General features: G+C 42.8%; 1 protein-coding gene across 3 annotated transcripts in view; it reads right to left on the reverse strand.

Moving 5' to 3' along the window:
• The window catches only part of FBXW12 (F-box and WD repeat domain containing 12), a 28871-nt gene extending 17328 nt beyond the window's left edge, over positions 1-11543 (reverse strand). Inside the window, exons 1-4 of one of the 3 annotated variants that reach the window (XM_036738713.1) lie at positions 11403-11543; positions 9972-10009; positions 1550-1713; positions 852-970 (exon numbers count right to left, since the gene is read on the reverse strand). In XM_036738713.1, the coding sequence (XP_036594608.1) occupies positions 852-970; positions 1550-1713; positions 9972-10009; positions 11403-11498 (417 nt within the window). In that variant the 5' untranslated portion in view covers positions 11499-11543. Of the gene's footprint in view, positions 1-851; positions 971-1549; positions 1714-3285; positions 3361-6577; positions 6645-9971; positions 10010-11402 lie in introns of those variants that run through there. The other 2 variants (XM_036738714.1, XM_036738715.1) reach the window with 2 other exon arrangements.
• Between the last annotated feature and the right edge of the window lie 252 nt (positions 11544-11795).

The raw sequence follows: 11795 nt of genomic DNA on the forward strand, positions 1-11795 counted from the left end.
TTGGCAAAGATACTGGAGTGGTTTTGCCATTTCCTTCTCCAGTTCATTTTTACAGATGAGGAAACTGAGGCAAACAGGTGATTTGCCCAGGGTCAAAGAACTAGTAAATTTCTGAAGCTGGATTTGAACTCATGAAGATGAGTCTTCCTGACTCCAGGCCCAGTACTGTATCCACTGTGCCACCTAGCTGCCCCTATGAAAGAATCATAGGATGATAAAATTAGAGCTGGGAGAGACCCATGTCATTTGTTCATCCTTCTCATTTTACAAATTAGGAAACTGAGATCTAGAGAGTATATCAAGACGCCACTTTACCAGGCACTTAAAAGTAATTCTTATTAATCAGTGCTAGAGCCAACTTGGCTCTAACATGCACATGATAGAGCACTGATCTTGGAATCAAGAATACAGGTTCAAAGGTTGGCCTCTGACATTTTCTAACTCTGGGACCCTGAGAAAGTCACTTAACATCTGTGTTTCTCAGGCAACTCTGCAGAACTTATTTAGCAAGCCACACAGAGGTTTTGATCCATAGTAATGGGAGTAGTTCCCATACCACGAGTTTCTTCAGTGACAAAATCAGATTCTTTGTACATTTTTCATTTATATAAGAGGAGGAGATGTGAAAATGAGCTGTACCAAGACCACCACTGAGCAAGCATTATCCCCCTACTGAGCATCACTGCTGATCTGTTTCTTTGCAGGACTTTCGAAAAATGCTGCCTGATCCCGATGTTGTTTAAGATGCTGGGCAGCGTCCACCGAAACCCCAGGAATCTGGCAATACGGCCTTTGCATCATTCAGGTTTGGATCTGGGAACATCACACCTCCAGCCTCCTGCTAGACTCACCTCTTGCACATTCCAGGCACGGACGGTACAGTCTGCTGACACAGTGCACACCACTGACTTCTCCTGCCCATCAAATCTGTCTTCGATGGCTGAGAGGTAAGCCATTCCATCTATCTTTCCTGAAATGAAAATCAAATGGATCCCTTTTGACCACAGGATGCAAATAATTGGGTTTCTCTCCTAATAATGATAAAAGGCACCTAGAAAACTCTTTGCCTGCCCCTCTCTTCAAAAAATGAACTTGGTTGTAGAATGATTGGGAAAGTGGGCTTGGGGTCCCTCAGCAAGCACGACTTGCTTAGGGTAAATGTAATGAATTCTAGCATTTTCCTATAAATCTGTTTGTAGCCATCACTATTATGGCTTTCTTGTAATCCACAGTCCCATGGTCACCATTATAAAAGGAATAGGTGGGAAAGGTGGGAGCCAGAATATTTCTTTGGGCCTTGGGCTAGTGAGGCAAGAAGACCTAGGTTCAAATCCCACTTCTTTGATGTATGACCTTGGGCAAGTCACATCAGCTTGCTGAGACTCAGTATTCTCTTCTGCAAAAATGGGAATATACTCCTTCCTTCACATGGTTGCTATGGGTCTCACATAGAATAACGTACGTAAGCCCCTCTACACACTTTCAGGGTATGTATGTATGTATGTGTGTGTGTGTTGGTTGTGCTGTGGTTCCTCTTAGTACTTATTACCCTCATGCCCTGAAATGGCTTTGCAAGTGAAATCTTGTGAAGGCCTCCCACGGGCCATCTGGTGCTCTAGCTGGGAACGATGGAGGTAGTACTGTTTCCACGTCTGTGCTCCTCTACTCGATTGAGAAATGTTGCAGAAAGTCCATCGGCTCAGGCTTAGCCTCCTGAAAGAGAGCGACAAGGCTTCATTTGGGTCGCAAATGCTTTCTCATGCCTCTCATGGGTTGGGGGTAGGGGGGCAGGGCAGTCAGTTAATAAGCATTTATTAAGTGCCTACTAAATGCTAGGCACTATGTTAATTGCTGGGGATACAAAGAGAGGCAAAAGATAGTTCCTGCCCTCTAGGAACTCAGAGCCTAACAAGGGAGACATATACAAATAATTATGTTAATAGAAGCTATGGACAAGGATAAATTGGAGGTAATCAACTGAGAGAAGGAACTATCCTTAAAAGACACCAGGAAAAGCTTCTTGTGGAAGGTGAGATTTTAGGGGGGACTTGAAGGAAGTCAGGGAGGCCAGGAGGCAGAAGTGAGGAGTGAGAATAGTACTCCCCAGGGACCCAGCGAACATGCCTGGAGTCTAGAAATGCAATATGTGAGCAATAGCCAGGAGGCCAGTGGCTCTGGAACCCAGAACTCATGGAGATGAGGAAGGTATAAGCAGCCTCGAAAAATGACTCAGCTCTTCTCAGCCACACAAAGATCCTAGACAAGTACAAAAGACTCACAATGGAAAACGCCATCCACATCCACATAAAGAACTGGTGGACTCTAAATGCAGAACGAAGCATACTTTTTTCACTTTTTTGTGTGTTTTTTTCCCTCTTACTCCGTTTCTTCTGTCACAAATGTGACTAATTTGGAAATATGCTTTACATAATTGTACATATATAACCTATATCAAATTGCCTACCATTTTAGGAAGAGGGGAGGGAAGGGAGGGAGGGAGAAAAATTTGGAACTCAAAATCTTGTAAAAATGAATGCTAAAAATTGTCTTGACATATAATTGGAAAAAAATAAAATACTATTAAAAAAAAGAAGAGAAAGGTAGGAGGAAGCCAAGTTGTGAAGGGATTTGAATGCCAAACAGATGATTTCATATCTGAACCTCAAAGGGTTAGGGAACCACAGATATTTATAGAGTGGGGGAGTGATCTGGTCAGATCTGTTCTTGAGGAAGTTTAATGTGACAGCAGGGCTGGAGTGGGAAGAATGATCTTACAGTGATGCTATTCTTGACTGTGAAGCAGGAGAAACTTTGTGACTTGGAGGTTCCATTAATACATCTAATACATGTTTTCATTATCAGGAAGACTACTACGAAAATAACGTTTAAGTGCAAAATTTGGGGCTTAGTTAGGTGAACCCCACTGGAGAGAGAAAGATGAAATCCATCCATTGTTAAACTGAATAATTATTTATTAAGCACCTAATATGTGCAAAGTGCTGGGCATACAAACAAGAACAAAAGGGAAAAAACCCTAAATGGCACATGCCTTCAAAGGATCTTACATTCCAGAGTGGGGAAATAACAGAAAAGCCACAAAAATATATACACAAAGTAAATATGAAGTAATTTGGGGAATAAGGGTTATGGGAAGCCAAGCAATTAGGGCTTTCATGAGGGATCATTAAATGATCTGAGTGCCAGGAATCACAGAACATCACAGTGCATGAGAGCTAGAAGGCAGCTTCCAGGTCATTAAAAAAAAAAAGTCCAAAGAGGACTTACTAGAGTGACTTCCTTGAGCTGTAGTTTCTTCACCTGTAAAATATGGATTATAATATTTTCACTACCTGTCTTGCAGGTTTGTTTCCAGGAAAATGCACACTTAAGGTCAAATGAACATTCATTCACTAGGGAATAGCATCAATTATATTAAATAGAAAACTCAGGATTTCTTCAGTTGTGTTATTACAAATGTATTTTTCAAATTTGCATGTTCTTTTTAAATGACGCTTTATTGTCTACTATATTTACTTACATAATTATGACCCATCGTCTTCATATTTTAGCACTAAAAGGTAGCAAAATTTGTGGCCAAAACATAACAAGAGGTATTCATGAACATTGTGGGCTTGGTCCATGGCCACAAGAAGCGAACTCAAAATTCTCACTAAATGGTTAGTGAGAATCGTTTTCTAAAGACGAGTAATTCATCCAAAGGCACCTGGGAGTCAATGCCAAGGTTAATTAAATCTGCCAGGTGTGACTATAAAATAAAGCAGCTGATTATAACATACATGCCAGAACTTGTTTACAAACCTAAATACTCTCTCTCAGAGTAGTCACCAAGGGAGGCCATATATACACATATGCCTACCACAATGCCATGCCTCAAAGCATCTTTGGACTTTCCTTTTCAAATTATCAAAACTGTTTCTTTGTGGAATCTTCTCTCTCCCAAATTATTAATTTTCCCCTTTATCATGGATCTGACAGGCACCTCATTCCATTCTTCTCCATTTTTTTTCATAACATGCCCTTTTAATATTTGGATAGGTGTTTATTATGGAATAGCAAACAATCAACAAGCACTTATTTAGTGCCTATTTTTTGCCAGACATTGTGGTAGGTGCTGAGTATACAAAACAAAAAGAAAATGGGCCGTGTCCTTCTCATGGAACCTATAGTCTAGCTGGGAGAGAGAAAACATGTAACATATGTATGTGTATCTAAATATATAGAAGATAATTTGAAGGGGGGGAGGGAAAATACTAATAGCTAAGTGGTATAGGAAAGGCTTCATAATGCCTAAACTGGGAGGAGAAATAAGGAAGGAGTCCATTCCAGGAATGGTGAACAGCCAGCACAAACATGGTGGCTGGAATGTCATGTCCAAAGAACAGTAAGAAGGGCACTTTGTCTTGACCACAGGGCAGGTAAAGGTGGCAATGTGTAGTAATTCTGGAAAAGGGGACTGGGACCATATTGTGAAAGGCTTTAAATGCCAAACAGAGCAATCTGTATTTGATTCTGGAGGTCACAGAGAGCCAAGGAAGTTTACTGAGTAGGAGAGTAACACAGTCAGAACAGTGCTGTAAGGAAATCACTTTGGCTATTGCGTGGAAGATGGATTGAAGTAGTGGGGAACTGAATGAAGGGGCCCAATAAGGAGGCTACTGTAATTGTCCAAGCAAAAGGGGATAAGAGTGTCAAGCAGGGTGGGGGATATGTGAGTGGAGAAAAGAGATGTAAAGTATGTGCTCTTAAAGTGGTCTGGGGGCCCCTGGGGGTCTCTTCTAGTTCTAGGACTCTGGTCCTATAATCATGTGCAAAGCCAGATGTTGATCCTTCTTTGCCTATGCTTATTCCCTTCATTTTTTTCTGACTTTAATGCTATAATTAGCAGTATAATTACACACTAGTGCTAACAGCTGGAAGAGCTTTTAATGTTTCCCTGCTACAAATAATGTTTGCTCTAGATTTTAGGTACTTCTGATCATATAAAAGAAAGGTCTTCTTATGTCTATGCTTTTTTATAATGTTATCAAAAATGATTATGAGAAAAAGTGGAATTCTCTGAGAGTTGTATTGTATAAAGAGTAGTAAATGCACTGTACTTTTGTGAAAGTCATTCAAGAGAAAATGAAATTCTACAAGAACTACAGTACAGGAAGTAGAACAAAGTGAATGTTAATGTGTGCTATGTTTTGCAAAGCATTTGTTATAATCATGTGTTTTTATTGCTTTGTTAGTAATATGATTATATTTAATTTTTTTCCTAATGTAAAACAGTTCTTGAATCCCTTGTATGAATCTGGCCATAACAGCTAATCCTTTAAATAGATCACTGATGTCACTTTACTATAATGTTATTTAATACATATACATCAATATTTTCATATCCCTTAGTGACACTGGGCTACTCTCTCTCCCCTGTAAGTTGGGCATCAGGACCACTGTTTTGATCTCCTTGCCCTGTTTTCAAAGTCAGTTGTTTTCAATAGTAGGTATCTCTTTGCTTCTTTCAATTTTGTTGTCTTTTAACTTTGCTCTGATATTTTTTGCTGAATTACTGAATTCTAAAATCCTCTCCTTGATTTTTAAGGGTATCCAATGCTATTTCCCAAATTCTGTTCTAAGCTTTTTATCTTTTAGTCTATTAGGACTTCCAACCACTCTTGGGGTTCTTGTGGACATTCCATTCTCTCTTCTGGAGTTCTAGTTCTAGCTATTGCTTAATTACTCTGTTCTCTAGGGTTGAATCCTGGGAATCTCTGATCTCAGTCTTCATGGTTTTAGGACATTTTCTTTTTGATTCTTTCCTTAGTCTTTCTGATATATAACTATATTAATAAAGATAGATATCTATATCTATCTATATCTATCTATATATATGTATATCTATCTATCTATCTATCTATCTATATATACCTATATATATCTTCCCAAGATTCAACTCCAGAGGAGACAGACACATACACATACACACACAATGAAGGAGGGAGGGAGGGAGGGAAGAAGAGAGGGGGGGGCAGGGAGAATATGTTTCTTTTCTTCCCAAACTTGTTTAGGAGTGGAATTTGGGGGTTCTGCTAGGTTACAATGTATCTTTTTCTTTTGAGGGGTAGAGACTGGTAAAGTCCCTTTTTGGATATATGCTTCACCTGCTAATGGTCCCCACATCCTCCTGCTCTTCAGCCCCTTGATCTATCACCACGTGGAACCTTTAATATCAGGCCAAGAGAGAGGTGGGTGGGAGTGGAAAGAACAGATGAACAAAGTACAAAAACAGCGGGAGTCTGAGAGCAGTGACAAACACTCCTCATGTTGGTGGCTAGTGAAGGTCCTTGGTAGGTGACTGGCCCACCTGATGTTAGTCTGGCCTCTGAGGCTGCTAGCCTGCTCACTTCCCCCACTCCTATGAAGCTTGAATGGCGTGGTGGGGGCAAGGCCTAAGTGGTCATGAAAATAGATATTGGGGAGGTGATAGTATGGTCCTGCTATTTTTAAGTTTTCTACATAAATCGCCTTGAAGGAATTTTTTCTTTCTATTCTTTTAATTGGTCATGCTTCTTACCTTCTTGAGGTGATAAGGGAGAGCAGAATTAAGGCACAATCTTTCACACCATTTGTGGAAAAGTCCACAAATACTTGCTGTATCAAACAGTCTTGCACTTGATCTTGTATACCCCCATTGTCTCCTAAAATTCAATTTCACAAACATTTTTAAGAACCCACTACATCCAATATTCTGTAGCAGATAGCCCCCACAACCACAGGATCAGAGAATTATAGGTTTGGAGTTGGAAGGAACCTCAGAGGCCATTTAGTCCAACCCTTCCTTATACAGATGAGGGAACTGAAGCACAATGAGGTCAAATGACTTGCCTGTGGTCACACAGGGAATGAGGGTCAGAGATGGCATTTGAAACCAAATCTTCTGATGTTAGAGCCAGTTTTCCTTCTACTGTGTCATACAGCTTCCTCTCTTTCTAATTTTCTCTTTTTGTTGTTTGGTCATTTCAGTTGTATCAGACCCTTTGGGACCCCATTCAGGGTTTTCTTGGCAAAGATACTGGAATGGTTTGCCATTTCCTTCTTCAGCTCATTTTACAGGTGAGGAAACTGAGGCAAACAGGGTTAAGTGACTTGCCCAGGTCACACAGCTAATAAGTGTCTGAGGCCAGATGTGAACTCAAGAAGATGAGTCTTCCTGACTTCTGGCATAGTATTCTATCCTCTTTTGCCACCTTCTATCTCTCCCTATCTATTGGTTCTTTCCTAGCTGCCTACAAACACATTCAGTGTCCTCCCTCCTTAAAAAAGTCCTCTCTAGACCCTATATCCTTATTTTCCTATCTTTCTTCTTCCTTTCTCAATCAAACTCTCTGGAAAAAGCTACCTATCCTCATTACAGTCTCCATCTACTTCATCTCTTCCCACTCACTTCTCAACTCAGTATTGTGGCTCCCAACCTGATCACTCACCTGAAACTTCTCTCTTCAAAGTTACCAGTGATTTCTTACTTGCCAAAATCAATGAATGGCCTTTTCTCTCTCCTCATCCATCTTGACCTCTCCGAAGGATATGTTGTCACTAGTGGCCACCATTCCTCTTGAATTCATTCTTTTTCCTGAAACTACTCTCTCGGTTTTACACCTAATTGTCTGGTGGATCATCAGCCATATGATGCTCCCTAACTATGGATTTAACCCTGTCCTGCGCTCCCTTCTCTTCTCCACACTTTCTCACTTGGTGACCTCATCAGCTCACATGAGTTTAATGATCATCTTTATGCTGATGACTCTTAGATTTATAAATCCAGCTTTCACCTCTCTTTTGAGCTCCAGTCCAACATTGCCAAATGATTACTGTACATCTCAAACTCAACCTGTCCAAAACAGAATCCATTCTTGTCTCCCCTGCCCAAAAAAATCTGCATCTTTTCCAAACTTTCCTATTTCTGTCAAGTGAACCACCATCTCCCAGGCGATCAGGTTCACATCCTTAGTGTCATTCTTAACTTCTCCCTTTCATACACCTCACATATCCAGTCAGTAGCCAATTCTCATCATTTCTACTTGCACAATATGATTTGCATCTAAACCCTTCTCTCCACTCACAGTCACCAACCTCGGTCAGGCACATATCACCTCTCCTTGGACCATCACAACACTCTCCTAATTGGTGTCCTTGCATCCAGCCTTTCTCTCTTCCAATTCATCCTCTACAGACATGTCAAAGTGATTTTCCTAAAAGCACAGTTCTGAAAACAGCATGCCCTTACTCAAAAGAACTCTGGGGGTTCCCTTTTTGCTTCTGAGATCAGATAAAAACTCCTCTGGAATTTAAAGCCTCTTTGTGACCTGGCTTCAACCTATCTTTTCAGCCTTATTACATTTTTACATTTTATTTCTCCATTTTATGAATACTATGTTCTAGCCAAACCGGCCTCTTACTTTTCCTCTTATGTGACACTCCATCATGCCATTATTTGCACTGGAATGCATTCCTTTCTGTGCTGTACCCATTAGAATCCCTAGTTTCCATCCCATTCCATTCCATTCACTCCAATGTTACCTTCTCTATGTGGCCTTTCCTAAGGCCCACCCCCACCCTACTCCTAGAGCCTTTCCTTCCAAATGACCTTCTATCTATTTTGTATGTATCTATATATGCATGTGTGTCTTTCCTCCAAGCTAAATTGTAAGCTCATTGAAGGTACCTAGGTGTAGACATGGATAGAGCCCTAGATCTGGAGTCAGGAAGACCTAAGCTGAGATCTGACCTCAGACACTTATTAGTTGTGTGATCCTGTGCAAGTCACTCAACCAGTCTACCTCAGTTTCCTCATCTCTAAAACAATGATGGTTATGGTACCCACTCTTCAGGATTGTTGAGGATAAAATGAGATATTTGCAAAGAATTTTACAGACCTCAAAGTGCTATATAAATGCTAGCTATCATTATTATTATTCAGATAGTCTGGTTAGCACCCTGGGAGGGGTTAGAAGGAAGGAGGGTCTTGGGAGAAGGGTGCCAAGGACTATAACTCCAGGGGTGGTGTAATGTAAAATGGGCAGGAAATACTGTCTATAACGGTTCAGAGAGTGATCAATAGATGTATATTACTATTATACATTAAAGCAAAAATCACTTATAATAAATCATAAAGCAAATACCCAGGTATAGAGGGATTTGTATAAAGGTAATATGAAGAGAAAAAACTCTAAAAACTTGAGGGAATCAAGAAAGCTTTCATATAAGCACTGGCACCTGAGCCTTAAAGGAAGCTAAGGATTCTAAGATCAGAGGATCATAGGTAGAGAGATGGATGGACTCTCAGATGTCATCTTACAGATGAGGAAAGTGAAACCAAGAGAAGTTGAGTGACCTAAGGTCACACTGGTCAGTCATCAGAGGAGGGATTTGATCTCAGGTCCTCTGTATCTAATGCCATTGTATGGCATTACCTTTTTGAAACAGTGGTGAAGGAATAACATTCCACATATTTGGGGCCAACCTGAACAAAGGCATAGAAATAAGAGATAGAGTTCAAATGTAACAGCGGCCTGGAGAGACTAGAAGCAGACATAGAACACCTGCCATGAAGATAAAGTCTGAGATCTCATTGGCTGGCTCCCAGTGAGCCAAAGTATGGCCCGGAAGTGAGTTTATCTGAAAGGTAGAATGCAGCAGGAGGAGGAGGAATGCAAAATGACTGCAAAGGCAGGGAAACTGAAGGGGCAATGGGTGAGCGTTATTATTCTAGACAAACCATAATGAATGAGAAAAAATTTCACACTTCCTATCTCCCCCAACCATTCTCTTCTATTCCTCCTGTTTCTCCATAAAGAAACAGGGCTGAACAGAGAGCAGGCACTCAGTTAAAGGCCAGTAAATTGTTCTCTTTCTCTGAATTGGGGGTCACTTTCCTCCCAACCTCATTCTTCCTTCATTCACTCACTCACCTCCACAGGAAGGCATACTCAGCAGCTTCATTCCAGACCTGGAGAGGGAAAGGGAGAAGGGAGATGGAAAGAGAGAAACATTCTAGGAAACAACTGTTACTTTGGTCTCCTGATCTGCTGTCTGATGGTGTGTTGGAAGTGTCCTCTCAAGGAGTAATCCTCAAGGAAAGGAGAAGGGGAGAGAGCTTGAACTTGGCTACTCAACATCCAGGCTCAGTATACCTTCTGCCTTTCCAATGTTTTGGGGAAATATCAGGTTGGTCTAATCTGAAACTGAGTAACAACCCTAGGCCCAAGTTGCCACAACTTTACTCTAACACTAAAGAACAAGGGGAGTAGCTTTTTATGGAAAGAATTTAGACTCAGGGGATGTAGACCCAACTCTTTTCTCTACAAGCTGTGTTACCTCAGCCAAATCATTGAACTTCTCTGAACTTCAGTTTCCTCAACTCTGAAATGAGGGCAATTAATAGCTGTCCTTAACTTACAAGGTTGTTATGAGGCTCATCGAAGTTACTTTTATTTTATTTTCAAAAAAAAAATCCCGGCCCGATTCCCTCCTCCCCAACAACTCCTAAGTCTCAGGCCACTAGTCCAGGCTACCTGCCAATGTGTCTCTGGTCTTTAAAGAGGGTGGAGATAAGGGAAAGAAAATGGCACCATCTGAACCCCTAGATTCCACCCCTGGTCTACCCACAACAAATGCCAATCACATTAGAAAGCAAACCAGAGCACAAGACAAGAGAGCTTCCCCTACCCTTTCCCCTCAGGTTGTGAGTTTGAGGAAAGAACTATTTATTTAGAGAATGAGGGCAGCTAACCTCGAGTTATCCGTGTCCTCCTATTCCCCAAAAACCAATAAAATGACACTAGGGTAGGGGAAAATACCAGTGGCTGGTAATCAGGAGACCTGCCCCACCTCTGCCACTAACTTGCCAGGCAATCTTTCCTCAAATCCACCTCGTGATGCGTATCTAAGGTTATTCCACTTAGTTTACACTCAGGAAACACGACAGGGTCCTGACCCTGGAACCTTTACATAATGCCTCTCCAAACTGCAGGAAGAGTTGCCGTTTAGTTTTTGCCCTGGCTTATAACGGAGAGTTGGCAAGGGCTGAGAAATTAGGGAATCCCAGATGAATCTCGAAAGGTCATGTCACCCATAGCCCTGCCATGGGCCAGAAGCCCAGACGGGATGGGTGGGCTCGGCCGGGGCCCTCTTGTGGAGCTAGCGTGTCCAGGGGATTTAGGTCCCGTACCTCCGCCCAAACCCTGTTGATCCCACAGAAGCCCACGGGCAGCCCCGCCCTACTCGACCCCAGCACTTCGGGGTGGTGGGAAGGGGCTTCAGGGCCATACGCACAGGGCCTCGGGGACGACTGGACCAGACAAGAGGGTGTGGGGCGCCCGTCGGGAGATGCCGGCCCGTACCTTGTCCACCTGGGCCGCGCGGAGCAGGTCCGGCGCCTCCAGGAAGGAGAAGACGTGCAGAAGCCCGTCCAGCGGCAGCACTGCCGGGGTCCCCATGCCAGGCCGGACCAGTAGCGTCCCTTCGGCCCCCTTCGGCCAACCCCGCGGACTTCTCGGAGTCTCAGCCCCTGCCTACGCCCAGCCCCGCCCTCCCTTCGCTTCCGCCCTGGCGGCCCAGGCCCTGTCCCCGCCCCCAGGGCCAGGCCAAGCTCCGGGGCTCCGCTTCGCCCCGCCTTCTCCAGCCTGGCACTCTCCCTGACAATGCTCGGGCCGTCCTGGCCTGGGGAAGTCTCCACCTGGCCTTAGTCCCCAGGACTCAGCCTCGCGGCCTTGCCCTGGGAGGAAATCCCGTGC

This window comes from Trichosurus vulpecula, chromosome 9 (assembly GCF_011100635.1).
Source record: "Trichosurus vulpecula isolate mTriVul1 chromosome 9, mTriVul1.pri, whole genome shotgun sequence".
Lineage (NCBI taxonomy): Eukaryota > Metazoa > Chordata > Mammalia > Diprotodontia > Phalangeridae > Trichosurus > Trichosurus vulpecula.